At 40.6% G+C, this 27,729-nt stretch overlaps 3 protein-coding genes and 2 non-coding genes across 7 annotated transcripts; 2 read left to right on the top strand and 3 right to left on the bottom strand.

Moving 5' to 3' along the window:
* Window positions 1-891: 891 nt before the first annotated feature.
* Window positions 892-5,283, bottom strand: rps27.2 (ribosomal protein S27, isoform 2). Of its 2 annotated transcripts, XM_085292031.1 has the most exons (5): window positions 5,133-5,283; window positions 4,362-4,470; window positions 3,835-3,945; window positions 1,923-1,985; window positions 892-1,576 (listed from the first exon to the last, which is right to left on the bottom strand). In XM_085292031.1, the coding sequence occupies exons 1-4, from the start codon at window positions 5,136-5,138 to the stop codon at window positions 1,957-1,959; spliced, it is 255 nt and encodes an 84-aa protein (XP_085148157.1). In that variant the 5' UTR covers window positions 5,139-5,283; the 3' UTR covers window positions 892-1,576; window positions 1,923-1,956. The 2 variants fall into 2 exon arrangements, with proteins under 2 accessions (XP_085148157.1, XP_085148156.1); XM_085292030.1 differs by having other exon boundaries at window positions 892-1,985; window positions 5,133-5,282.
* LOC146564322 (small nucleolar RNA SNORA13) lies at window positions 3,242-3,373 on the bottom strand. Its single transcript, XR_014894515.1, has one exon. It is a non-coding gene; the product is annotated as a small nucleolar RNA SNORA13 (small nucleolar RNA).
* Window positions 4,020-4,151, bottom strand: LOC146564321 (small nucleolar RNA SNORA13). The gene has a single exon (XR_014894508.1). It is a non-coding gene; the product is annotated as a small nucleolar RNA SNORA13 (small nucleolar RNA).
* A 1,377-nt stretch (window positions 5,284-6,660) lies between the features above and the next one.
* Window positions 6,661-13,323, top strand: rab13 (RAB13, member RAS oncogene family). The gene is made up of 8 exons (XM_085292029.1): window positions 6,661-7,204; window positions 7,898-7,958; window positions 9,053-9,113; window positions 9,245-9,322; window positions 11,015-11,104; window positions 11,421-11,486; window positions 11,612-11,662; window positions 11,769-13,323. The coding sequence occupies exons 1-8, from the start codon at window positions 7,081-7,083 to the stop codon at window positions 11,838-11,840; spliced, it is 603 nt and encodes a 200-aa protein (XP_085148155.1). The 5' UTR covers window positions 6,661-7,080; the 3' UTR covers window positions 11,841-13,323.
* A 1,662-nt stretch (window positions 13,324-14,985) lies between these two features.
* entrep3 (endosomal transmembrane epsin interactor 3) lies at window positions 14,986-26,907 on the top strand. Of its 2 annotated transcripts, XM_085292028.1 has the most exons (15): window positions 14,986-15,364; window positions 15,512-16,473; window positions 16,567-16,623; window positions 17,030-17,137; window positions 17,272-17,385; window positions 17,486-17,593; window positions 18,532-18,692; window positions 19,112-19,211; window positions 19,290-19,362; window positions 22,171-22,468; window positions 22,565-22,896; window positions 22,978-23,019; window positions 24,458-24,633; window positions 24,739-24,879; window positions 24,967-26,907. In XM_085292028.1, exons 2-15 carry the CDS (start codon window positions 16,240-16,242, stop codon window positions 25,219-25,221), a joined length of 2,199 nt encoding a protein of 732 aa, XP_085148154.1. In that variant the 5' UTR covers window positions 14,986-15,364; window positions 15,512-16,239; the 3' UTR covers window positions 25,222-26,907. The 2 variants fall into 2 exon arrangements, with proteins under 2 accessions (XP_085148154.1, XP_085148153.1); XM_085292027.1 differs by having other exon boundaries at window positions 14,986-16,473.
* Window positions 26,908-27,729: the final 822 nt, after the last annotated feature.

Here is a 27,729-nt window from a genome sequence, read left to right as displayed (position 1 = left end):
TAAACCAGTAAGCTTATCATTACTGTGCTCAGGTGTGACAGTATGGTAAAACCACAGGCTTTCAGTAACTGGACTTATTTTCCTGGATATGTAGGTTTGGGGCTTTTGTGAGTTGTTTTGCCAGGAAAATGGAAAATAGATGCAGCGATTTATTGAAATGTCGGTTGGGGTCTACGCTCTGGTGAGGTCGATCCATGAATGATGATGTTCTGTTGTGTGTTTTCTTATTCGGGTGCTTCTAATAAATTGGCAGTTTGTTTGGGATCATTGAAGATGCTTTCACAACAGTATTGCATGGTGGATCAGAATTTGCCTGTAGTATCTGACAGATACGCCAAGATTACGACTGATAGGTCTTTGGGAATCACCTTATTGGTGCAGAAATACTATTTTATTCCTTTCAAACGATGTCATCTTTGGCATGTTTCATGTTCATTAGAATAGAATAGAATAATCCTTTAATTGTCCCACAAGGGAAATTTGGTTATTGGGTATTCAACTTGCTGCTAGTAACAACATGCTATTTAAAATTGGTTCTTTGCAAAGCTGTCTGTTTTGTGCAGACACATGACTGGTTAATCCCACAGGTTATGTATCATTTTATGATTGAATGATTCATAGGTTAGTATCAAGTAGCTTATCAAACAAGAAAAGCTAAATAAAAAAGTGAAATAAAAAAGTACTGCACCTTTGTAAAAGCCTACACATTAAATCTAAACCCCTTATATTTGAATAGTGAAAAAGTGGTGGTATAAGGGTACTATATGATTAAAAGTATGAATAAAATATTAAATTAGAATGGTGATAGTGACATTAATATTAAAAAGAGATCATATAGAATACAAATCTTATCCTGTGTTCGTCATTCAATAAACACAAGCCACACCAGAATCTCATTTCCTGTTTACCATAATTTTATTTGTTAGTGTCCAATACAAGCAAGACAATAAAAATGTAACCATAGCAACAACAAAGTTATCAAATCCCTCCGTCTCCTGATTTAATTTTCATATTTATTCAGTGTACAAATCACTGCTGTCACAGAAGCTGTGCACAGGGCCTACGTGCGCGCAAGCGTAAACCACAGGTGAGAGTAACCTGCGGCCACAACCTGCTCCTGCAGTGTCAGCCCTTTCAGAGCAACTGATTTTTCACAACCTGACAAGAATTCATCCCACATGATCATTTGCACAGAAAGCTCGCAAGCACACATAAATGCACAACCACACTGTTCATTGAAATTTAATTAACTTCCTTTTTTTTTTAAAAAAAAAGCAGAGCAAACAGTGTCCTTCCCTGAATAGACCCTCATTCAGACTGAGGGAACCCTGCACTGATGCCACTGACATCATCGCCTACTTTATAGTGCTGACATCACTGTGGCATTAAAACATAAGACACAAGAAATGTATTAATAATTATTCATGCAGAGTGCCCTTTTTACACAAGAAAACTCTGCAGTCAAGTCAACTTTCTTGAGACGTAGCCACAGTTTGCTTCCTTTTCTAGAGCTGGCCCCCTTGTTTCCAGAGGAACTTTGCATCTAGTGCTGGGCCTCATCTCTGACCACACCTTCCTGTAAATCATTACTTAGTTGATGAAGGGTGTAATGCAAACAAATGCAAGACAAACAGAAACCCCACATGCATCGTGTCATCTTTAAAGGGTTGCCAGCGGACAAAAGCTGTGTTTTTTCCAGATAAAATGGTGAGTTGAAAGATACCTAATGAGATTATTTATCAAATGAAACTTTATTTAAAGTGAACAATGAATCATATAAGCTGTTAGTGGTCTCTCAACAAGGCCAGGCATTTTTCTGCATATTAAGTAGATAGACTCCCTCTTATATTACATGATTTAGCCATTCCCATTCCCTGCATCAGTTCTATGGCAGTGTCACTTGATGTCCATCAAGTTCTTACTCTTCTCAAGGATGTCGAACCCCATCTGATCAGGTTAGTGCTGTTTCCTCCTGAATGAGCATCCTAAAGAAAGAGGCGAGAGATTGTGGCTCAGACACTGATAGAAATCAACAAGACAGCTTTATTATAAAACACTTAGAGAAGTCTTGGTTATATTATAACCTTATAATCCTCCATAAATATCGACAGCCTATAAAAACGGCCAATCTTGCAGCAAGGTGTATCAACTGACTCCCTAACAAGAAGACATTCACCTAACAGTGAAGCTCATGCTACCATCTGCCTTCACAAAGGCTGAATCACCACCACACTCGTGGTTTTATTGCTCAGAGTTCCTGCTAGGAAGCTCCTGTTACCACAGCAGCGTGGGGTGGCTGTGACGATGACAATATCAGTAAAATTGAACCTTGAACCCCGAGGACATGAAACGCTACACATAAAGGCTAATTTACATACAGGTGACAGGTTGTTAAACGGACCAACAGAAACTGATTTTTCCTCATCGGGCCGGGTGTCGGGCTGAGCGGTGCAATCAGCTGATGCGATCAGCGCTATTTTATGCAATAAAATAATTTCCCTCTTCCCAAGCACATCCAGGCCACTACATACACACCACAAATATAACTATGTTTCTTAGCGAAGCACGACCAGGAATCCCATCACGTCTGCAGGGAAAATAGGTCAACGTGTGCAAAAGGAAGGAAAAGAAGGAAAAAAAAAAAAAAGTAGTCGAGGCTCAGAGGAAGAGATGCCATACTTTTTGGAGATCTTTTGTATTTTCCTCACGTCATCTCACTGACTGGATTACTTCAGTTTAGAAGTGAGGAAATGTAAGTGAAGGAAACTATAAGGTGGAGATTTTTTCCCTGCGTACATGCTGATGAAGGTTGGGATTTCCAGTTGCATTTGTTAAGAAATAGTTATGTTTTTGGTGTGACGCACATGTAGTGACTTGTGTAGAGTAATATTATAAACTGCTTGGCTGTGTTGGGAAAAGAAAATATTTTATTGCACAAAAAAAAGTGCTGATCGCATCATGCGAACATCTGCTTTGCTTGACTGCACAGCTCGGTACACCCGGCCTGATGAGGAAAAGCTGGAAATGCTGAACTCCAACTTGTCGGCCTGGTGACTCAAACAGGCTCTCCTCCAATCGCTCCTCATTTATACAGTGCTTTACAAACCCAAATATTACAGGTAACAGCTGGATTTTCCCCATTTCATTTCATGTCCTCTTTAAAGGAGACCTATCACCTTAAATCTATACTGGGCCTACCTGTTAATCTGAAAAAAATAAAATAAAATGTGTGTAAATGAAACGTTGTGCTTGCAGCCGATTGTGTAGGAATAGATCAGTGATGATGAATTCCTCTCACAACCACAAGAGTTACTGTATGCCTTAGTTGACACCCTGTTCATGAAGAAAACAATGAAAGGGCAACACAAAGGCAAATGTGAAAGAGTAACTGAGCGTGTGTACAGTCAAGTTCGACCACTCATCTCCGGCCACAAAATCTGGGGATTTAGGGAAAAGCTTCTGCCTTGGGTCATTAAAATATAATTCAGTTTTATTTACGTAGTGCCAATCCAGAGCAACCGTCACCCCAGAGGGGAGACAAATCTAGATTACATCAGGAAGAACACCACCCAACACAACTCTGCCGAAACAAACATGGGGGCAGCTAAAAGTAGCTTCCGTCTAAATTTGCATCAAATGCAAAAAATATTAGATTTAGACAAAAACTCCTGAAAATGTTTTTAAAAACAAGCTTTTAAAAGTTGTTTCCCCTCTCTATCGTTGCCATTAGAGAATCCTCCAAAAGAATCCCAAATTTAAATCTTTAAGCACCACCCCCCTCTCGCCATTTGTGTAGTTCTACACATATAGTTGAGATTTCTGGTTTCCCTGTACCTTCTGTCAGGCGAGCTTTCCCTCCTGTCGGCTGGCACAGGACCGTGGAGCAGCCGACACACAGAACTACAGTCTGAGCATGACTGAAGACTGTGGTGATCTTGTAGCACCCTGCAAACAGCACACAAACCAGTTAAACAACAACAACAACAACAAGATGATGTCAGGAGTACTCCTGATGACTGGTGTGTCGTTGCAGCCGTTTGTGTAGAAGAGTCACTTGAAGCTCATGTCACAAACGGCCACAACCGTCACTGTATGCCTTACTTGACACCCCAATCACTAACGAAGCAATGAAAGGGCAACACATAAAGGCAAGTGTAGCACAGGAGTGGAAGAAGTGCTCAAAGGTTTTCCAAAACATTAAATTACCCAAATAAATACTTCTCCTGCACCATGACTTACAAATGGGAAATACACCACTTTGATTTAAAACTGTAATTAGCTGCAGAACTCAAGCAAATGTGCTTATTGTTAGTGGACATGTTTCCATTTAAATCTTAAGTACAACTCATAAGTAAACTGACCTGGACACTTGACATCCATAAAATAGGAGTTAGGACTCTGAACAAGACGCTTTTTCTTGTGTCGTCTCTTTTCCTGCTCGGGGGTTGGGTGCAAAAGATCCTTCGCGAGCTGGGGGAGGAAAGCAACATTTTTTTTTCATTTTATTTTATTTTAAACACGAGCTTTGAAAATAAATAAATAAATTATTAATAAAAAAATTAACCGGAAGGTGCTTTAACATGTAATTAAACTGCTGCGGTTGTAGGCCTCAGTTACAGCGAGGCAAAGGTCGAGACCTCGATACACTTCTCGGATAAGGAAACTGGAAAGTGTTAAAATGAAATTATCGGAATACTCTTGAAGCAATCGCAGCGATGCCGTTAAAAAAAAATCAGATGAAACATCGTTAAGAGTTTAATTAACCCCCACAACACCCAACATATGTCACAGGTAATCAGACGAGCACGACACCCAGTTATCAGACTGCTGACTAACATTAATGCGCGACATTAACCAGCTTCCTCCCCAATAAAGACATTAAATACACTCAATGCTGAGACTTAAAGCGATACCGTGTGCTGTCAGCGAGCCTCGTGGGTTGCTCGTTGAGCACGTGTTTCGCCATATTGCGCTCGTTCACATCTTTACGTTTACATTAAAGGAAAAAAAAACTGCTGACGGATTTTTTTTAAACGCACTTTTTAAGCTGTAAAATATTTTAACCGCGTTATAAAAGCACACTTTATCGACTGAGGCAAGTTAGTAGGTACAAAGACGCTTTTGTTACTTACAGGCATGTCTGCGTGTTTGGACTCTCACCGGAAAAAGACCCGCTGTCCACGTACCGGAAACTGCTGACTGACTGGGAGGAAGACCTGGAGGAAGAAAAAATAAAAATACTCGTCGGTGTTTACGTGAAATTATTCGTTAGATAACATCAAATGAATGCTTGAAAATAACTTAATCGTGTAAATACACCGTGAATACAATTTTCATGTTTTTCTGTCGCATTTGATTAAATCTTCTAACTGTATAGCGTTTTCTTGACAAAGCAGACGATTATCCTGTAATTTAAATACTTTTTTCAACAATTAGAATTGTTGAAAAGTAGGTCAGACCCCTCATCATCTACACGTGAAACACGCGAGCTTAAATCCTTAAGTGTGTCCGTCTGAATATGCTCAAGTTAACAATTTTTGTTATAAGTCAGGGGAGCAAGGACTGGGCTATCAAATGCCCCAAATCGACCATCTGCACGATTTTTCAAAGTGTCGTTATAAAGAAGTCTTTAAAAACATGTTTGTTTGTTTGTTTTTCACTCAGTAAAATAAATTCAATGTAATGATGTCAGCATCCACTAGGAGTGGAAAATAAAGGACAGTAAAAATATAATTTGTTATGTTCCAAAATACTTTACATGTAAAAAGTGTGCCTCTGTGAACCCGCTGTGATCTGCAGGGTTGGATGGTAACACACAAACAGAGATATTAGATAAATAAATCTAAGTTGGCTTTAGTGGTCCGGCCTGTATGAACTAAAATGACCTCCGGTCTAGAGACATAAACACCCGAGAAAGTCAGAGGGGAACTGTTGTTACCTGCAGGTGACACCTGGGGAAAGTTACAGTGTGCTTCTCTTCCTGTAGGTGGTGCAGGTTAGACTGGAGCTACAAAAGCACTGAGCAGAATTAAGAAAGTGTCATTTTACATATATTCTTCTGTCGAGGCCAACTTTCATGCTTGGTGGTCACATTTTAAACGATGACTCTGATATCCAACAGTCTCTTTCTTGCAGGGATGTAGAACATTAGTTGTTATTTGATTAAGCTTCATAAACAATGTTAGCTTTGTATTGCTTTGTCTTATTAAGGGTACAAAGTATTCACTTAAAACGTACTCCAAGTAAAGGCCCTGCATTATGTTACTTAAGTAAAGGTTTAAGTAAAAGTACTCTTCAGTGAGGGAGAATTACATGAATGCAGAAGGACTTTAAGCAGCATTTTACTGTTTTTGAATATTTTTTACTTCAACCTCAATTCCTGATTATTTCCTTTAATAATCAAATGACTGAGAAGGAATCAAAGTTGAGCAATGCTGTTAGAGTTATCCAAGAGCATTTCTCAACAAGAAAACCCTATGATTATAGATTATAGATTTATTAATATCATTTTATTTCATGGAGGATGCAAGGAAAGAGCACATGTTGTTTAAACCAACTTTTTCACTTGTATCGGTCCATACACACGTGTTTACTGATCAAATGGTGCCACCTAGTGTCCGTGCTGAGTGAGTGCCTGCGAACTGTGAACCGTTCACTCCCATAAAGCTCTCCCACACGTAGCTGCTGTGGGATTGGGGCCGACAGCAAGTTCCGTTTTCTTTTTTTTTTAAGTGGTATTTCTGCAGACTGGATAAACTTGTTTCCACCCCGATATGCTTGTAAACGGGATAATAACGACTCTCTAATACATGAGGGCTGATCTGAAAGAGTCTGTACAACTTTATCCTGCGCAGTCCAAACACAACACGGAGGAGGATCGGAATTTACCGGTGACAAGTCTGAGAGTGAAAAGAGGAAAAAGAAGAGGATCCACTCGCAGGAGATTGCTTATTTTAAGTCACAAGGAAAAGAAATCTAGATTTAACGCGTTTGGTGGTGGATGAGAAGATCTCCGGTGAAGAGACAGACCAAACTTTCCCCGCTCCTGCTTTGACTTCTGCTTGAAGAACAACTTCGACCATGGCGAAAAAGTATGATTTCCTTTTCAAACTGTTACTCATCGGGGACAGCGGAGTGGGAAAAACGTGTCTGATCATTCGTTTTGCTGAGGACAATTTCAACTCTACGTACATTTCCACCATCGGTACGTTTAATGTTTGAATTACAGTCTGCGACATTTCTGCTTCAGCTTATGATTGGCTTCTGTGAAACTTGGGATATGAGCAAGACAAATGTTTGCTGACATTTCAAGCTCCGTTTTGCCTCTGTTTACTGTAAGAGCTGGTTTCCCGGACTGCTTTCATGTCCCAACTAGTCTGCGCTCTCTTATTTTCTTTTTCTTTATTTAGTCTCTCTCTCCTTTTTTTTCTTTTCTCCCTGCTGAATGTGTGTGCTCTCTCTTCCCTGACCCTCTCCCCCATCTCTCCCTCAGATCTCATTCCTCTCATTTGGCTCACAGAGGGTCCACCCACCCTCATTCCTATCTCTTTTACCATCTCTACGTTCCCAGAAGAATGGCTGGCTTTCTGGCATGCACAGTTTTGCACAGTCAACCCCCTCTTCTGCCCCGCACTGTCTATGTGTCTGTCAGCTTGTCCATCCAGCAGAAAAACACAAAAACACAGCAGTCTGTAGCAGTTTGCAGGTCTGTATGTCTGATCTTTATGTCTGCTTGTGGATGGCAACACCCTGGGGGGTAGGGGGTGTATGTTCAGTGTCGCCACCTTAGTGAGGGTGACTCATATCAACTGCAATGTATGAGTTTTTGTCTCCAATAGGGGTATTTAATGCAGTCTTTGCCCCCCCCCCCCCCCCCCCCCCCCTTGTTGTCTCCCAGGAATCGACTTTAAAGTAAAAACCATTGAAGTGGATGGAAAGAAAGTGAAACTGCAAGTCTGGTAAGAAGTGGCATGTGGTTGTTTGTCTGCAAACGGTTTGTGATATGGTGAGGCAGATAAACCCTGATTTGTTGAGTTATCTTTCTCTGCCCTCTGACTGCCTCCGGCTCGTTTTCCTGAGAGGAAGGAGGAACCTCCCTCTTCTTGTCCAAATCAGGATTTTATGACAGGGTTCATGTCCAAGTCCATCACACACGGCCACCACAGAGAGCTACTCCATGTCATTTAAGGGTGCTGCTAGAGAAGATATAGCAGCGTCAAATACCAGCACAGACAAAAACACGTTTATTTTTTGTTGGTTTTTTGGTCAGATTTGGCCTGTTTTGATTCCTTCTTTCACATCAATATAAAGGAAGTATTTGAAATACAAACGTAAATGTGTTTAATCTTGCTATAAATTCCTCTTAATGCATGCAGGTAATCTGTCTACAATTACAGCAAAGAAACGTATGGATTTTTACAAAACAGTTTCTCAAAAATGATTTTTTTCCCCTCATTTTAGAGCCTAAACTCTCCTTTTCAGCAGCACCTACAGACACCAATCATTGCTGAGCGATTCTCTTTATTCTGCTGTTTTTCTTCTTGTTTTAAAGAGAGGTTTGCTCATATATAATTCAGAACCAAATTTATAGAAGTTTTTTTCTGAAGACACGGTGAAAATAAACCTTTTATGACTGTTGACAGATCTTTCTGATTTATGGAGTACAAAAAATGAGAGATCCAAAATCCCCTCTATAAAAACCGTCGGCTCTGGGATGCCAGCAAAACACAAACAAGAACTTTGATCCTGGCTTCATCGAATGTTTACATTTCTCACCTGTAAAAGTTTGCAAAAAAGTTTAAATTTATACATTTTGATATTAACACATAGTTTCAGAAAACCTGTGATGCAAAAAAAAAAAATTCTTAGTGGAAGTATTTTAGTGGGAAAATGTATCTGTTAGTGCAAACTTACCCTGTAGCTTGTAGCCTGTAGTGTCTCACCTCAAATGAATCTTTCTGCATTCTGCTATACTCCAGGTTTTTTTCATATGATAGAAGTATTTTAAAGACCTTGCAGCACCTTTTTGATTCTAAGTGTGTGCTTTTTCTAGGGACACAGCAGGGCAGGAGAGATTCAAGACCATTACAACAGCCTACTACAGAGGAGCCATGGTGAGCGCAGTATGCCTCCAGGACAATCAGGCCTGGATAATCAGGCTGACATCACTGCCTCTTTGTGCTCAGTCTGCACCTTTGACTGACTCCGTAAATGCTCTCTCTCCTGTCTGTTCTCTGTTCATCAGGGCATCATCCTGGTGTACGACATCACTGACGAGAAGTCCTTTGAAAACATTCAGAACTGGATGAAGAGCATCAGAGAAGTAAGCCGGTTTTCTATTAGCCGTGACAAAGATAACTAGGAAAGACCAAGACTGCAAAGCTAATGAGTTTATCTGGTCAGTTCATTTAAATCAAAGAAGCAAAATTCCTGTATCTTCTACTGAGGAAACAGTAATCTCTACACCATTATGTATGTGGATTGTTCTCAGGATAACCTTTCTTGTTCATAAACCAGCATAAAACTATCCAGCATGGCCTCTTGTGCTCACTTTGTTAATGATGTTTTTCAACCAAAGTAAAACTTTTAGTTGATTAAGGACTGAAGAGGTTTTCTACTCACATGTTGGCTAGGTGTCACGCTGTGTGGGAGACCTCAGATAAATGTAAAACTTTCTAAAGTCCTGGCTAGCAGCTAGGAGCCACGCTAACAAGGGCATAACATGAAAGGAAAGTTACCGCTGTTGTCTCACAGCAAGAAGGTGCTTTGAACCTCCTGGTCGACTGGGACCTTTCTGTGTGGAGTTTACATCTTCTCCCTGTGGCTCCAGCTTTCTCCCACAGTCCACAGATTTCTGGTCCTTTGAAATAAGGTTGACCGATGGTTGTTAATTGGACATAGGTGTAGATTTGACCAAGCATGTGTATATGTGTTTTTGTTAGCCCCATGCTGGACCTCTGCCCACCCAGTGGCAGCTGGGGATAGGCACCGCACCCGGGAACTCTTAGTTGGATTTTTAATGTTGCTCAGATATTCAAGAAAAACTAAAGATAATGCAGGAAGCAAGATTATTAAAACTGAACTAAAACTAGATGTTAAAAAAATCAATTAACTAAAGTAAAATAAAAACTAGACTTTTGAAACAAGCTAAAGCTAACAAATGATTTTGTGAACTTGAGTGTTACTTTGGTTAAAAAAAGATATAAAAACTTGCCTTGAGAGATGTGTTTATTGACACTGGCATATGCCCTCCACACACAGGAATAATAACAAAGACTAAAAGTAAAACTGAAATGAATAGAAACTTTTCCATAAATAAAAAATGAACTGAAATGGGCAAACCAAAACTAAACTGATTTAGAAGCAAAAACTCAAAATGAAATAAAAATAAAACCTAATGAGACTAATTACAAAACTATAAGAAGCTTTTTCAATAAGTGAATGCTGCCCATTTTAATATTCCAATTAAACAGACAATATGCAAACACGTGGTGTTCAATATCTTTACATCAAGTAAAATTAAGAACATATTATAGCTATAAATGCGTAACCAGTGTCATTGTTTACAGATATACATGGCACTTGCTTACCTTCTTCATTTTCTTTTTGTTTTTTTTAAACACTTTCATGTAAGCATCACAACTGAGCTGAACTGAAAATCGCTTTTATAGCTGTTTTCAGTCTGTTCACAGCTGTTAAACATATGAATGATTCAGTCACATTTTCATAAAGCAACTGTTATGATTTCATGTATTTGTGGCCCGCAAGTTGTCAGCGACTCTGAGAGATTTGTTTTGCTTGTTTTGCCTGTAAACAAACTGTAGACGGCAGCACTGACGAACTGCGGAAAGATGGCAATGGAGCATTTCAGGGAAATGGTCTTGGTTTAAAGGGAGAAACCGCTCTGCTGACAAACAGCTGCTATTAGTGTCTCTGTTGAGGTTTTTGCTCTCTGTGCTCTCTTTCACTTTGTTGAAGTCATTTTGATCAGTTAATCACATTCCCTCTTTCCCAGAATGCATCAGCTGGGGTCAGTCGGATGTTACTAGGTAATAAGTGTGACATTGAGACAAAGCGGAAAGTTTCCAAGGAGACAGGAGAAAAGGTAAGATGTCGCTTGCGTTTTTTTTACTTGTAATGAAACAGCAGAGGTGTAGGTTTACTTTGATGGTAGTTAAACTATCATCCAGGGTAAGATACACATGAGTAGATGGATTCAAAATTAATCATTTGTGGGGCTACTTTGCAAAGATTTCATTTTGAGAAAGAATATTGCATGGATTCCTCCCTGTTAAACTTTAGCGGACAGGAATGCTTGGGAAATGGTCAAAGTTGCTAAATTTACTCGAGATAAAACCCAGGAAGTGATTATTACCCATATCCTGTCCTCCTGTAACCATCTCTGTTCCTAATGTTAACAGCTGGCCAAAGATCACGGCATCAGGTTCTTTGAGACCAGTGCGAAGTCCAGCATTAATGTCGAGGAGGTGAGCAGTTTCTCCATACATTGAGCTTGTTTTAATATAGCTCTTTTGTTAATGTTTGTTGTGTGTTAATATGCAACAGACCTATAATTTCTCTCTTTCTGTGTTTCAATCTATCTGTCCTGCAGTCTTTTCTGGCTTTGGCACGAGACATACTACAACAATCCAGCAAGAAGCCAGTAAGCCAAAACACAAGATCAGTAATGCAGCGCTATAAAGAGTAATTTTGCATGCTCTACATACTGTATGACGGTAACGTAATTTTTTCGTCTGTTTGTTTGTCAGGGCCCCAGAGGTCAACAGGTGAAAATCACCAGCAGCACAGAGAAAAAATCCTCCAAGTGCGTTCTTCTCTAGACATGATTTCACTAGTGTATGGAAGAAAGAACATAGAAACTTAGGAGCGCCTGTGTTGACAAGGAAAAATGTGGCAGGGTTTGCAAATATCAACGACAGAGAGGTGCTAAAGCTCTGTTAAACTACACTATACTCCCTTTATAAGTTCTTCCACAAGAATTCTGCTGTCTCCAAAATAATATATGGATAAAGCAGCCCCAGTTTTTCAGACTGAACATATCCTTTATGTGACATCTACTGCGATAAACATGATTCCACAAAAAGTTGGAGTCTGACTCCGAGACCTTTAAAAAAAAAAAAAAAAAAGGTCCCCACCATGGCACACATTGCTGTCACTGACCGTATATCTTTCTCGCTTACGTTATCGTTCCTACAACAGCACACCAGCACTTAAAAGAACTGCAGCTGTCTCTTAATGCTACCATTTCATTCATTTCTAATGTGTGAGCATGTGCAGGAGTAGCTTTATGGAGCTCAGTTGGCCGTAAAACACTAATGTGGTCTGTTTTGATTCACTTGATGGACACAGCGTTTTATTTAGAGTTCAAGTGGTCATAAGCATCTGAGAAATTGAGGTTTAAATACTACTGGGGAATTCAAATTTATTAAAGAGGACCTATTATGCAAATTTCCAAATTCATATTTTTTAGTCTTGGTCTCTGCTAAAGTAGCTTTACATGATTCACACCTTTTTTTAAATGTGTGACCTTTGTGCAGACCTTCCCTTTAAGCCCACATAAGGAATATGTGGGCTCTGACATGTATAAAACTGAGTTTTTGGCTCACATGAATTGCTTGCAAAAACAGTGACCTCATTATTATAAGTTTTGGCATTAGCACAGTGGCATATGCATAACAAAAAGGAAAAGCATGATAGGTCTGCTTTAAGTTATAAATGATAAAATGACCAGAATTGTTAGAGCGAAGGTAAAAACATGACGTACACATTAATGATGAAACAAGTTGGTCGCTGGACTTGAATGTGAAACAAGTTCTGTGTAAAACAACGCCTTGTTTTAATAGATGAATGGATTGAGAATGTGGATATAGATATTAGATATGGACAGTGATAAGTGCAATATGAGAAGATGAGTGGAGAGATGGGAAAAAAAAGATGGATTAAGCAAGTGAATGGGCAGGATGTAAAAGCCTAGGAAGCAGCAGCGTGCTCATGTGTCCCTCATAGCGAATTGATTTAGTGGGTCTTGCCTTTTATCTGAAGTGCCTGGGAAAGCTCTTACTAAACACTACCACATATTAGCGACATCTGACATGGCAGCCTCTCTGTTCAGGCAGTTTGATGATCGTTCAAAATAACCGATTGCAGGTCTTCATCTGATTCTGACAGATCTTTTTTTTCTCTACACACACGCTCTAAATTTCTGTTTTCTTTTGTAATTTCCTCCACATTGTTAGTTTTCTTACACCTGCCAGATTGTATGCAAGACCTGACGCTTGATGAATAAAATTGCAAAACTATAAATATATTGTTTGTTGTATTTTTTTAAGTTCCTGTTGGTACAGTGACGCAATAGTTTTTCTTTCCTGGTTTAGCATTGTCATAAATGTTATTCTCTGTATTCACATTTTCCTTAAGGGGCTTTACAGTTTGTACAGCATCCAACATCCTCTATCTTTAGATTCTCAATCTCGATAAGGGAAAAGCTCCCCTCAGAATCCATTTAAAGGGGAAAAAATGAAGGAAACCTCAGGAACAGAGCAGTGATCCCAGATATGTGAAATAGTGAAATGACAGCTGCACAATTTCAATACTGAAAATCATAATGTTATCAATTAGGAAAAATATGGATACAGTGTTGTATTGTGAAAGACTTAGCTAGGCAGAACATCTTTTTTTTCTTTAATTAAATACCTTAAATGACATCAATTAAGCGATGTTAAACTCTGTGTCCTAGTCCATAGACTTCATAGAAAAGAGGGACATAGGTTATAAAACTGTGTTGTGGGGTTTTTTGTTTTGTTTTGAAAATTCTTCAGTGTGAAAGCAATTTCATGATATTCAACAAGTAAGTGGTGGCTTTAATTTTTCAAAAGCACATTTTAAAGCATTCTTTAAAATTGGGGGACTTCATTTATTTATTTATTTTAGGGGTTTTTGGGGGGGGGGGGCACTGTCTGACATACCTGAGTGGGGGGGCTTTTATTTTGGAAATTTCAAATGCATTTAAGCCATAGTGAGTATAAAAGATGCACATAGCTACCATAACATCACCCACCGGTTTGTGAAGCCTTGAGATTTGCTATCACCATCTTGGTTTCCAAAAGAAAAAGAAAAATGATGTGATGTGATGACTGACTGTGAAACTGTGCTCATTGGCTAAGGACTTGAGATTAAGAAATTGTTTGCCAATGAGCTGTGGTTTCACACCACAGATTTATTTTGAGACATAATATGACAACGATTTACAAAATACACTCATTAAAAATTATTATTATTCAATACGACCCCACATGAGTGGCCAAGCCTTTAAACTCAGCAGGAAACTGTTGGCAGAGTTCAAGTTAGAAAGCAGTTTTGTGACTTCTATAGAACTGGAAGTGTTTTTGAAAGTTATCACCTTCTCAGAGTATTCAACACTTCCACATGGGCTTTGTTTTTCCGACCTGGAAGATATATCCATCTTTTATTTTGTCTGTGGTTAAAGCATACTGGACATTCCACACACACAAAAATTAGGGCTTTTACTGTGAAAATCTATCATCCAAGTATAATGGTAACGTCCTGTAAGTCCCGTAGTATTTATTTTGAGAATCTGACACCGAGATCTGTTAGTCACTATGAGGGTCTTTGAACGAACAAGAAACATTACATATGATAGACACATCGCTGGTTGTTTTAGACGAGCCACCTACAGGACACACATTCTCACTACAAAGAATCTCTGCCACCGTCTATTTCTCTTTCTTTCTTTTTTAACTCTCCTGCCAACAGCAACTGCTTCGGGTTTTTGTGTGTGTTGTCGTTGTTGTTTTAATCGTCGCTGCAGCAGTAAAAGCTGGATCCTGTCGCTAGGCAACCACCCCTCCTTCCCAGCATCAGCACCAGGACTGTGTTAACGCTCTCTGCCGCATCACCGAGTTGGCTGCACGTTCTGCGTGCCTTGTCATCACGTATAGGGCAGGTTGTGGTTTGCAAACACGATCCGTTCCTCTGCCAGAGTCACAGCTCGGCTTGGAAACAGAGGAAGAGATGCGAGGGCAGCAGAGGGGAGGGGCGAGCAAACACGATAATGAAAGATAAACTTAAGTTGCTGTGCTATGAGGGGGCACGGGAAGGCTAAGCGGCTGTATTGGTGTGATGTCTGGTGAAAGGCTGTGAGGTAAACGTCGGGGGTACATACACACATTCACAAACACACGGGCTGAACGGGATGCCCGCGTGACTGCAGGGAGGAAAGAGGCGGCGGAGGAGGAAGAACAAGAGGAGGAGGGGAGTCTAGGTGCTTGTGTGGACCGCCGCAAAAACCTCCGAGGTGGAGTTAACAAAGATAGATAGTCTGCTGGTAAATATTCCAGCCTGGCTGCTATTTTGGTGCAGTTTGAAAATCGATGGAACATTTATTTCCTGTTCATGCCGGGATAGCTAATTAGTCTTAGGGTGATCTTAGGGTTTTGATCTCCTCGCCGTCTTTTTTTCTCTTCCGTGACAGGATAAGGAGCTGATAAAAAGGTCGCGGGAGGGGAGCGCACATGTTCAGATGATGTTCCTCAAGACTGGACGCACGGACTGACCCCCACATGCCGCCTCTGCCGGGAGTAAAACTACAAGCGAACAGCTGCTATCTCTGAGATGCTTTAGAATTTGCGGCCTGCTCGGGTCTCCAGTTACCGCAATGCCACGGGCTAGAGGAGGGAGAGAGGGACGAGAGGAGGTGGAGAGGAGGAAGCAGCAAAAAGCAAATGAGTAATAATAGCAATAATGTGAAGATTTAAAAGGAAAACGAATTGCCCAGTTTGCCTGTTAGCGTTATAATCAAAGAATGGCTGGGCAGCAGAATGGCGTAGACTGTACTATATAAGCTACATTGGCTTCTGAACTGAGTGGGGTGAAAGAGACGCTGTGTGGACTTAAAAGTATAAAAGCTGAAACATCAGATGAGGTGAGTATGGTGCCTGCGACTGTGTGGTAGCAGCTCATTTTTTCAACTTTCTGCTGACAAAGTTATTGGACTCACTGGCTGGACTACAGTGTGCACCATGGGACATTGCGCAGAACCTGCCAGTGGAGAATTTGGTGCATAACTGTGACAGAGCAGAGCTCTGAAGCCAGCATTTATGTCTCTCTCTCTCCTGCTCTCCTGTGCTTCTGCCCACACAACTTGTCTTATGAACCCGCTGTAAGCGTAAACCCTTTCCCTGCCTCCTCCACAAGCCAAACATGCCTTCACCTTCAGACTCTAGCAGCGTGGCTTCAGCCTCTGGGTCCCGGGGTTGGTCAGACAGCCGCAGGGGCATGTCTGGCCGGGGGCCTGGTGGAGCCCGACTGCTCCTTTACCTGGGGCTCTGCCACCTGGGCTTGGGAGCAATGGTCCTGGCCTTCTCTTTCACCAGCATGGCCTTCACCACCACTCCCCGCGTAAGGCAGTCCTGTCCATTCTGGGCTGGTTTCTTTGTAAGTGTAACTCGTACTGAAAACAAACAACAGTATGTTACAGCAGATATACTAAAGGAGGTATTTCATGGTGCACATGCTTTTTGTTTCCAGGTGGTGGCATCGGGGATTGTTGGAATAATCTCATGGAGGAGACCTCTGACGCTGGTGGTATGTGTAGCACATTGCATCAAATCTTTCTGAGAATTTCAAACTTTTCATCCTTTTTGGCATAAAAGTGGGAGTTTAAAATGTGCATTCTTACATAACTGATAATTGAGGGTCTTTGTACTGGGGTGTTTTGTCACTATGTGGTTTAAACAATTCTATATCTGCATGAAAAAATCTATCATATTTTATATTTTGATTACACTGTGCACATGAAGTAAAACACTTAGCAGGCTTAAGATTTCAGTGCATTCAGGACAGAAAACAGGACCAGGATCTAAAACAGGCACTTTCATTGAACATGTTCTTTACTCTGGTTGAAAGCATCTTGAACCATGAGATATCCTGCTGTGGTCTTTGGTTGAATGCCACACTCTAACTCAAACGTCATCTCTGTGTATCTCCACAGGTGTCACTGTTTATGCTGCTGTCTGCAGTGTGTGTGATACTCAGTCTAGCTGGCTCAATGCTGTCCTGTCAGAATGCACAGATGGTCAAGTCCATGCTCACCTGCCAGGTACAGTGAGCAATATTATGCAAGCTTCGTCTTCTACCTTCATGCTTAGATGCATGGAAAACGTGACAGGAATAGCTGCAAATATCCACTTTTGGTCTACCGATTAGTGCTTTACACCAATCCAATGTGTTTAGGTGGAAAATGGTCTGTGTGTGTGCTGTGCACGCACAGACCCCTGCTCCACAGATGAGGAAAAGCTGGTCCTCAACCAGGATAATGGGTGCCACTCAGTCAGAAAACAGCTGAAGGTAGGTAGAATATTTTTTGACCACACTGGAAATCCATTTTCCACATAAAAGATTACATAAACCAAGATTTTGTTTTCTTTTGAATGCATCGTCTATACAGGACCTTTTGTTCAGTGCGTGTGGTCTCAGCATTCTCTCCACCATCATTTGTACCCTGTCCACCGTGACCTGCAGTATCCACATATTCTCCCTGGACCTCCTGCACCTGGTAGGAACAGATTCAGCACATTTTACATTTAAAATGTGGACCCTGCAAATGTGCTGGACTGCTGCCTTAAGAGATTAGAAAATATATAGTGCTGTGAAGAAGCATTTGCTCCCTTCCTGATTTCTTTTCTTGCATATTTGTCACACTTACCTGTTTCTGATTTTGAAAAATGTTTAAACATTTAGATAAAGATAACTCAAACAAATACAAAATTCAGTTTTTAAATGATTTATTAAGGGAATAAAACGTCCAAACCCACCTGGCCCTCTATGAAAAAGTAATTGCCTGAAACCTAATAACTGGTTGTGCCACCATTGGCAGCAAGAACCGCAATCAACAGTTTGCAGTAATAGGCAATGAGTTTTTCAAACTCGCCATCAGACCCAACTGTTCTTTGCAGAAATGTTTTAATTCACCCACACTGGAGGTTTTTCCAGCATGCACAGCCTGTTTAAGATAAGTCCTGTTTAAGTCTGGACTTTGACTAGGCAACTCCAAAACCTTAATTTTGTCATTTTTAGCCATTCAAAGATGGACATTAAGGTGTGTTTTGGATCATTGTGCTCCTGCATAAGCCAAGTGTGATTGAGTTTCAGGGCATGAAATGATGGTTGGACATTGTCCTTCAGGATTTTCTGATAGAGAGCAGAGTTCATGGTTCATTCAGCTAAGGCAAGTCGTCCAAATACTGCAGCAAATTTTTCACGTAGGGCAGGTAGGTTTGCATATTTTTTTCCCTTAATAACAGAATTCATCCTTTAAAAACTGCATTTTGTATTTACTCAGGTTATCTTTGTCTAATTTTAAAATTTGTTTGCTGATCTGAAACATGTAAGTGTGACAAATATGCCAAAAAATAAGAGATCAGAAAGATAGAAGATACTTTTTCACAACACTGTATCTTTTAAAGATGTACCCAATTTTTTATTCCTGTCCAGCTGGCCCCACATCGTTCTCGGTCTGTCAACCCAGAATGCACCACTCCTCAGGATGCCTTCCTGACCAACATCATGGACTTTGAGGAGTTTGTTCCACCCATCCCTCCACCCCCCTATTATCCTCCTGAGTACACCTGCAGCTCTGAGACAGATGCTCAGAGGTACTAAACATGCACTTAAAATGCATCAATATACCATACCATACCATACCAACTTTATTTCTAAAGCACTTTAACATAAAACCAGAGTTTCACAAAGTGCTGTACATGTTAATAGCATACGTAAAGAAAATTAAAATGAGATACAATAAAATAAATAGATACAATAAATTGAAACATGTTAAAACAAATTGAGTCAACCCCTCTAATCAATGCCAAAGGCTTCAGCGAATAAATATGTTTTAAGAAGACTTTTAAATTCAGAGAGAGAAGAGGCCTGCCTAACATGCAAGGGCAGATCATTCCACAACTTTGGAGCAGCTACAGCATCACTTGTGTTCGACGTTTAGTAGCCATTCACTTACATGATTAGGCTACATTTTGTAAAACCAAATGATTGATATTTTTGAATTCACATTTAGCATCACCTATAATGGCTCCATGGAGAGCCCCGTTCCCCTCTACCCCACTGACTGCCCTCCTCCTTATGAAGCTGTGATGGGACAGAGAGCTGCCAGTCAGGTAAGTATGTGTGTACTTGTATGTGTTTGTGTGATGGACTTAGTGAGAAGCTGATCTTTGTCTTTTGTGACTATCAAGGCCACAGTGTTTGACCCCCACGGCACTGAGCTGTCTGGAGAGAGAGGAACTTCCACCGCCTTCAGTGGAGAAGGTTAGCTAATGGAATATATGTTTTATGGAGCCATTTGCATTTGGAATATTAAAAAACAACTATTATTAAAAAATTATTAGAAAAAGTTACTAAAAATCAACATAATTATCATTTTAAAAACTAGTTCCAAACTTGAAGGGGTACTTCACTCCCAAACCAAATATACAGATTTTTATTTAGCCTTGTGTAGGCGAAGAGGGTGGGGGACGGTAACAATTGGATCCGGGTTGAAATGAAAAGAACGCCAGGCAGAGGTATTTAACACAAAATAAATCTTTATTATAATCAATTAACTCAATATTCATATAAACAGTAACAACAAAAAGAGACAGCAACGCTGCTTTAATGATAAATCAGACAGTCCAACCCAAAGAGATGGTGACCACTTCAACAAAGAAAACAACTATAAGGCTTCAACAGAAAAAGACAGCAACGCTGCTATTAGCAATTACTAGGCAGGCCAAACAAAATAATGGAGGCCACCGACACTTAAGGAAAACCACTGCTCGGTTAAGAGCTACTCACAAAGAGCCACACACAGCAGGCCTTTTCCACACCTAGACCAGTATCACACACTGACCAGTATCACACACTGACCAGTATCACACACTGACCAGCACAGAGGGGAAAACCACCAGAAGTCTCTCCCACATCCACACTGCTCTCCTCCAGCTTATATCACCTCTGAGGGTAATTGGTGGTCAACAAGGGCAAATGAGCAGCAGGTGTGTCCTAAAGGAGAAGGCAGGGACAGAGAGAGACAAGGGGAGGGGCAAGAAAGAAGGAGGAGGAAAGGGAGAGGACAACACCACGCCCACACACTCCCACGTCCTCACAGGATGTAACACCTTGCTTACATGATTGTAAAAAGACCAAAACATTAATACACATATTTTAATTAAAGCAATTTTCAAGCCATACAAGGTAGCATTTTAATATAGGTGTTACTAATCATATTAATAATACTCTGTTCTAAACCGGTACACAAACAGATGATTTAGGTACACCAGTGTTAACCTGCTATTAAAAAATATGACTGGTGTGAACTCTGTCTATCTTTTTCTTTTTTTGTTCGTCATAATTTCAGAAATGGGACAGTACTGTTGTTATGACATTACATAATTTTTGGGTTGTTTTTTTCTTTTCTTCCATTTTTTGTTCCTTTGTACACTGCAAGCCAAGTGCCATCTAGTGCAATTCAACAGAAAGGTCGACATCTCTACAGCCACAAGATGGACAGATACTTTTTTTAAACTACATGCTAGAGTAAAGAAAGAAATAAAAATAAAAATAAAGTGTGGTTAATTTTATATTGGATTAAACACAAGTGTTAAACCTCATCTGCCAGTGACTTTTTTCAAATGTCAGCAATGTACTAAAATCAGTATTCACTGACAGTAAATATATTGAATTAATCAGATCTATATTTCAAATTAAGACAAACTGAAAATGAAACATAAAGCAGTGTGTAAAAGTCTTGCACCACCTCTCATTTCTTTATATTTTGCTCCAAGGAGCCACATATTGTCTCTTTTTTTTCAGTGATCATAAGGAATATTTCTCCAGGCTTTCTGAAGTTCTTGCAAAGTGTTTATTTGAGGATTGGTTCCTTTGCCACTTATTTTCAGTCCAGTTTCTACCTGACCATTTTCAGATTAATGTTTATTTATGGGGTAAGGGTAAAGGTTATGCTTATCATGCCTCTTAAGACTGACCATTCAGGCATGAAAAGCCTCCTAATTCAAGGGATGAACTAGTGTTGTATCTGCACATAACAGAGAACTTAACAAAGAATCCATTTTTAACTGTGTCTTTAGACACTTTGTTATTAACAGCCTGACACAAAAAAACTGATCATTTGTTCACACAATATTTTTCCACCAACAAGGTGATTCCCAAAGAGAAGTGAAGCCTCATCAGAAATGGTCTCAGTGGAAGTCTGGCTGTCAAGAAGTCATTGTTAAGCAAGGGAAACAGGGACAAAAGGCTGAGGTATGCCAAGTTACACAAGAACTGGACAGAAAATCAGTGGCATTAGGTCTTATTGAGTGATGAATCCAAATGTGAAGTCATTGGTTCAAATCATCAATAATATGTACAGAGGAGGTTGGGTACAATGATCTACAGCTGCCTGTAAATTATGGTTGAAGCTCTGCGATGGTTTGGAGCTGCAGTTCAGCCACAGGTGTTGGTGATCTTCCCAAAACTAATGAAAATATGATCACACAGAAGTACCCTAGAATTTTGATCCACCATGCAACACCAACTGGAAACTTCTGATTGGTAACGGCTCATTCTCCAGCATGACAATGATCTCAAACACACTGCCAATGGAGTGAAACCACACCTGGATAGAAAAACACACAAGGGAACACTCAATTGCAGGCTGACCTCCTCAGAGCCCAGAACTCAACATTACTGAAGCAGTTTGGGATCATCTCAACAGTAAATGGATCAAAAGGCAGCCAACAGCCAAAGAAGAGCTTTGAATGTCCCTCAAAAATCCTAGAACTATTCCTGAACACTACTTAAATAAATGCCAAGAAAGCTCACATAAAAAGATTTCAGGCTATGTTGAAGAAGTAAGGTGGTCATATCAAATTTTCGCTTTCAAGCTCATTAAAACTCCACAAACTCTGTGCAGTGTTGTACAACAGAAAACAAAAAAGCATTAAGTCATAATTTTTACTGACAATATTATTGCTGAGGTATAGTAAGGAGTTTTCTTAGATTACTTAAAAAGTCCTATAAATGAAATCAAAATGTAACATTTTCCCTACATAATAAAGGATTACCTTTTTTTCTTAGTGTCTATGGACAGTGGATCTCTGTTAATGTCAGAGATTGTGGACATCCCTGATGATTCCTCCCCCTCTGAGGACTCCTGCCTCTTGGAGGTTGGGCTGAGAAACCAAGGGGAGAGGCGTAACAGGAACGCTAGTGAGGGTGGAGACGGAGGAGATGGTAGGGAGTATATCAACTTAGGTGGCCCACCGTGTCAAACACCAGAGAGTCCTCTGGCAGGAGGGCCGAGATCCAGGCGATTCCTCAGAGGAGAGCGGTCCAACTCCTGCTCCTCACCCAGCACAGCCACCACCACATACAGGTGAGTGCAAACGTCCGATGCCGGGTTAAAATCAGAAGTTGAAACTGCAAACACATGCCAACATATGTTTTGGCATTTTCCGGTTTTGTCATCCAGGTCTCCAGTGTTGCGGCGCCAGACCATCCTGGCTAGTAGCTGTTCCCAGCTGGAAGGGAGTTGCACCTCTCAACACCAATCCTCGATCCCAGAGATTCGAGTTCGCCCCTCCACCCCTTCAGTCCAAGGAGCCATCCCAGCCTCTTCTGCTCCCCTTACCTCATCCTCCTCTGCTACCAGTGAGCAACCCCATCCGCACCAACCCCTGTGTCTTCACCGGAGAGCTGGGAAGAATGAAAGAGATGGAGAGAATGTACAAAAAGACCGGGAAGGCTTCCTACGCCTTGTGAGGTCACACAGTGAGCCAGGTCTGGGCTCCTCAACTGAGAGAGGTAAGTCAGACACCAACGTAAACACATGTCTTAAACTAGCTTTATAGATCCCATAACCTGTCTGAACTTACATTTCTCTAGTTGACTTTGGCTCTGGAAGCAGCAAGGCATCTATAGACACAGGTAAGAGCTCACTCCTATGGACCTTAAAGATGAGATAAACTTTATCAGGCAGTGTGATGTACAAATGTTCTTAGTTAAAGAGCTGAACCTTTGCTGCATTTCATCACCACCTCTGTCATCCTTTCTTCCTCTTTACTTGAGATTGTCTAATTAGAAGGAGAAACCCCAAAAGAGATCATGTCTCAGTTGTTTTGATCAGACATAGCTCAGCTCATTTACCGCTAATTGCCCTCATTCATCAAAGCCTCTTAGCAACGACTGGAAACGTACGCTTCAGAGGAGACATGGAGATCCAGCCCCATGTGCACGTGATTTATGAAACTTTTCCAGAACATCAAAATTAGCAGTGATTTGATTACATATTGATAAATGACATCACTTTGTGGAAACAGTAATGTGCCTTCTTATCTGCATTTTCTTTTTCAAAGGACAGACCCCAATGGATGGATGCTCAAGCAGCAAAGTCATGGATACAGTACGTCATGGAAAAATGCAATAATCCATGATTATCCATGATACAGGCCTTAATGTCACTATCACAGGCATAAGATTTTAGGTAGCCTAATTTATTATGGGAGATTATTCCATCAGACACACTAAATAGTATGCTCTTTACTGTCTAGTCAGGGGGACAGTCTGGTACATTCTGTAATACCATGCAGCACTTCCTACAGTCTATATACACTATACCTCTTTGAATCATCAGCAGCAATATTTGTGTTTTTGCAGCTGTTTCATCTGCTTTTTTATGCAGCAAAAGTCAGAATGTTTGTAATTTAGCTGTTAAATTTCAGCTATGTCTACCTGTATGTTGTTTCCCTCACTTCCAACCTTTCTAAGTATATGTTAAGGTTGTTTTTCACCATTTTGTTTTTCTATCAGCTCAGGACTTTTTGGTTTGCAATTTTGTCTTGGACTCGGCCTACATCTTTATTTATATAGATTATACAGCAAGAATAAAAATATCAACACATATTGTACTGTAATGTGGAGGGATCTACAGTTTTCCTGTGGCATCTCGCCAATCAGACTGCAACTACTATATACTGCTGCAGTCACATTTTTTTTCTGTCTGCTGGTTGGGTGAAATTAGCTGAATGTCTAGAGTGAACAAAGATCCATATTTTAAATCAAGTAAATGGGCCTGCCCCTGGCAACTTTTCTAAGGTGTACCTTGCCTTTTGCCCTATGACAGCTGGGATTGGATGGGAGGATGGATAGATAGATAATTTATTCATACTTAGCCCCCTGCAGATCAGCATTATGCAAGTTGCTATAATGGTCTGCACAGCTCTGTGCCTGTGTCTGTTTTTTAAGGATATTTTTGACTTGGCATTGGGCTTGTTTTGTCACACAGACCTGGCAACTCTGCTGCTGGATCAGCTAAAAGGATATTATAGCTCTGCATGTAACATTTTCTTTTTCTTCTTATGCAAAGGCCCATCCTCTGAAGCGTGTCTGTTGCCCCGCACTTCTGTGCCTCCGGTTGCTGCTCTGCCCAGAAAAGGCAGCATCAAATTAGCAGCCACGGGGGTGCAGGTCCCCTCCAAACCTGCACCCACTTCACCGTTACGTTTACCTAAAGACTGCCACCGTTCTCTCGGAGACCTTAAGGCAAGTCAAAAAAAATTCTTGAAGGAAGTTACAGGAGCAGTAAGGTGGCAAATATGAACGGCTGTGCAGTCTGCTCATTCTCTGATCTCCTTGTGTTTCCGTCAGGTCACTCGGGTTCTGGTGGCTCGCTTCTTGCAGCGCTCCAAACGTAACCTGGCACCCCCATCTGAGCATGCTGGCAGCGCAGGGCAGGGACCTAAGAGAAGGAGTGGAGCTGAGGGTGCCAACCACTTGCCCTTGGAGCAGGTATAAAAAGAAGTCCTGATTACGCTGTTATGTCACTTTGCAGCAAACCTTCTGCCCTTTCTCACAACTTCATAAAAATATCTTCAGGTGTTGCGAACGCCTTGGAGCACAAGCCGCGGACAAGCCAACCATCATTCCCATCATCCTCATCGACGCGGACATCACCATTCCCACAGTGACAGTCGTCACAACCGACACTACAGCAGCCGGGCGCCTGAAGGGATCCACCTGCGCAGCTGTGGAGATTTAAGCTTCTCCTCCTCAGCGTCACTGCGTCGATTAGTGACACCTCATGCACCACATGGGTCATCGGGAGCTCTCTACTCAGAGTCTGCACTGTGAAAAGAAGAGGAGAGTGAAGGAGGGGTGGAGGAGGAAAATAGGTGGCACGCAAGATGACAAGGCTGTAGGGGGAAATATCTAGAAGCCTATTGAGATATTATTCCCTCCTTTGTCTCTTATTCACTTCCGTTTCTTGGAGCAAGCTGTGCAAATGGCCTTACTTAGTGGTGCTCTTTATCATGTGAACAACATCTTAGAGCTCCCTCACAGATCAACAGCAGTGCAGTGCTCTGTAGATGTTTATTTCTGATGGGCTCTCTTTAGAGAACCTATTGGCCAAGATCAACCTACCAGAAGCATCTTTTCTGCCACACCAATGAGCTCCTAACTCTGACTGGAAATGGAACTCAACTAGCATTCAGATTTACTTACACTTACTTTTAATCTCAGTCTGTTACACAATGGGTTGCAATATGCTTCTGGCCCTTTTGTACATTGCTATTCATTCACGGGATCGCTCAGGTGAAGTGATCAAGGAAAGCTCTTACTTTGTCTTCCATTGATTAAACAAAATGCATCATCATATAGTCAGCTGAGTACAATGTAAGATAAACAGACAACACATGAGAAATGCTTTCACATTACTGAGTTGCTAATTTTGTGTTTTTCTAATTCAGTCACACTTTTTCCACCTACATGATGGCCTTCGAAAAATAAGGCAGCCAGCATTCAGACACTGACATTAGTGCACGCCACAGACACAGGCTCAGCCTGTGAAATGTACTCTCTGTGGGTGGCCCCTGGACACGGTCATTTCATTTGCCCGTGCGCATGTTTTGCTACAACCGGCGATACAGCAGAAACCTTGTGCATTGAATCCTGACTGTCTGTGTAATTAAGTAACATGTCCTTCAGAATGTCTTTATCTGCATGTTTTGACTATGCTTCCTTTTTTTCCTCCCCTTGCACCCAAGACCTGTGATAGTCGGCAGTTACAATGTATTTGTTTTAATAGCTAGCTCTAAGGACAAGGATCTGCAGCGCTCCCACGGGCTCCAAACATGCCTCTGTATCCAATTTGATTTTAATCGAGTTTCAATATGTGACACTGGCTAAAGCAGCTTGATCCTGTAAGATAAATAGGTGTAACTTGTACTCCGATGATATGAAGAGTCTCTCGCAGTAAATGTACAGATGAATTGATTAAGTGGTCAGGCTTCACAAAATGTGTTAGCACATGTCCCTGTGGACTCTACGGGTTGCTGATGGTTAGTTGAATGACAAAACAAAAAGAAAATCTTCCAGATACTCTCATGACAGGGAATTTATGATGGTCTGGCAGCTCTGGGTACTGAATTTTGAAGTGTAATAATATATTTGTATCAGATTGGATTTCTTTTTTTCTTTAGAAAGACTTTCTGGTGTGCTCACCAAGTGATGATACTGAATACGTATCAGTAAAGGCACATTTTGGATACACTCATACGTATGTATCTAAGTTTAAAGATTTACACACATACACACTTACAGGCACATGCATACACCTATAAAGGCACTGAGCTGTGTTTCTACCTCCTGTCTTGCATAAAACATAATTTATTTCAAGAAATGTATATCTGTATTGCAGGCTTAACAGGACAGAGCCTTGAGATCTGAACAATAAATGTAATCTAAGTATGACACCTATTCCAGATTTTAAATGCAGTGTCAATGTATTTCATGAAATGAAATAAATGATAGACAAAATGCAGTGTTGTGCAAAAGTCTTCAGCAACTCCTCATTTATTTAGATTTTGCTAGTAAACTGTAAAGTAGCTTCAGTGTTTTATTGAAATATATGCAAACATAAATGGAAATACAGTGTATAAGGTCAATTTTAAGCAGCTATTATTTAGCTAATATTAAATGTACAACAGCGCCAGAACTCTCTTAGGCAAGATTTCTTATAATTTCTTATGTAGTCTTGAAGGATTGTTGTCCATGCTTCTAGAAGTACAATCAAATCTTTTCTTTGGGTGTTGGCTGCTTTTTCATTTAATTCTCTATCAACATAAAGCCACGGCTCTGAGGAGGCCAGTCCATGACTAATCATGTGTGTGTTTTTTTATCCAGGTATGCTTGTAATGCATTGGCAGTGTATTTGGTTTCACTGTCGTGCTGAAAAAAATAAGTTTTTAACCAAATCAGATACTTTCCAAATGGTATTGAATGTTGGATCAAAAGACCTGTTTTCCAGATTCAGCTTAAGAAATAAGAACAAATTGTGTTTTTTTCCAAGAGACTGCAAGTAACAAAGAGCCTCAAGATACAATTTAAAACTGTTTCTTTGCCAAGTTGTCTGGTATGTGTAGACACAACATTGGTTCATCTCATGCGTTAGGTGCATTTTTATGCTTGAATTCTGTCAGATTAAATTGGATTAACAAACAATAAAATAAAGTAATATTTATGGTAAATGGCCTGTATTTATATAGCGCTTTACTAGTCCCTAAGGACCTTTACATATCCAGTCATTCACCCATTCATTCACACACTGGTGATGGCAAGCTACATTGTAGCCACAGCCAC

The sequence above is a fragment of the Mchenga conophoros genome, linkage group LG11 (assembly GCF_057382185.1).
Source record: "Mchenga conophoros isolate Kocher_MC1m ecotype Shallow Benthic linkage group LG11, M_conophoros_male_GT1.1, whole genome shotgun sequence".
Classification (NCBI taxonomy): domain Eukaryota; kingdom Metazoa; phylum Chordata; class Actinopteri; order Cichliformes; family Cichlidae; genus Mchenga; species Mchenga conophoros.
The sequence above is the reverse complement of the archived record's forward strand: the minus strand, read 5'-3'. Positions and strand labels throughout refer to the sequence as shown.

Bases quoted from the DNA above. Each gene is read 5' to 3' on its own strand.
- rab13 (XM_085292029.1), top strand. From the start codon at position 7,081: ATGGCGAAAAAGTATGATTTCCTTTTCAAACTGTTACTCATCGGGGAC. The intron at 9,323-11,014 runs GTAAGCCGGTTT...CCTCTTTCCCAG, and splicing joins GGATGAAGAGCATCAGAGAA to AATGCATCAGCTGGGGTCAG. The intron at 11,105-11,420 runs GTAAGATGTCGC...TAATGTTAACAG, and splicing joins CCAAGGAGACAGGAGAAAAG to CTGGCCAAAGATCACGGCAT.
- rps27.2 (XM_085292031.1), bottom strand. The intron at 3,946-4,361 runs GTCAGTTTACTT...TGCTGTTTGCAG, and splicing joins TATGGATGTCAAGTGTCCAG to GGTGCTACAAGATCACCACA. The intron at 1,986-3,834 runs GTACAGGGAAAC...CTCTTTCTTTAG, and splicing joins GAAAGCTCGCCTGACAGAAG to GATGCTCATTCAGGAGGAAA.
- entrep3 (XM_085292028.1), top strand. From the start codon at position 16,240: ATGCCTTCACCTTCAGACTCTAGCAGCGTGGCTTCAGCCTCTGGGTCC. The intron at 18,693-19,111 runs GTACTAAACATG...ATTCACATTTAG, and splicing joins TCTGAGACAGATGCTCAGAG to CATCACCTATAATGGCTCCA. The intron at 19,212-19,289 runs GTAAGTATGTGT...GTGACTATCAAG, and splicing joins GACAGAGAGCTGCCAGTCAG to GCCACAGTGTTTGACCCCCA.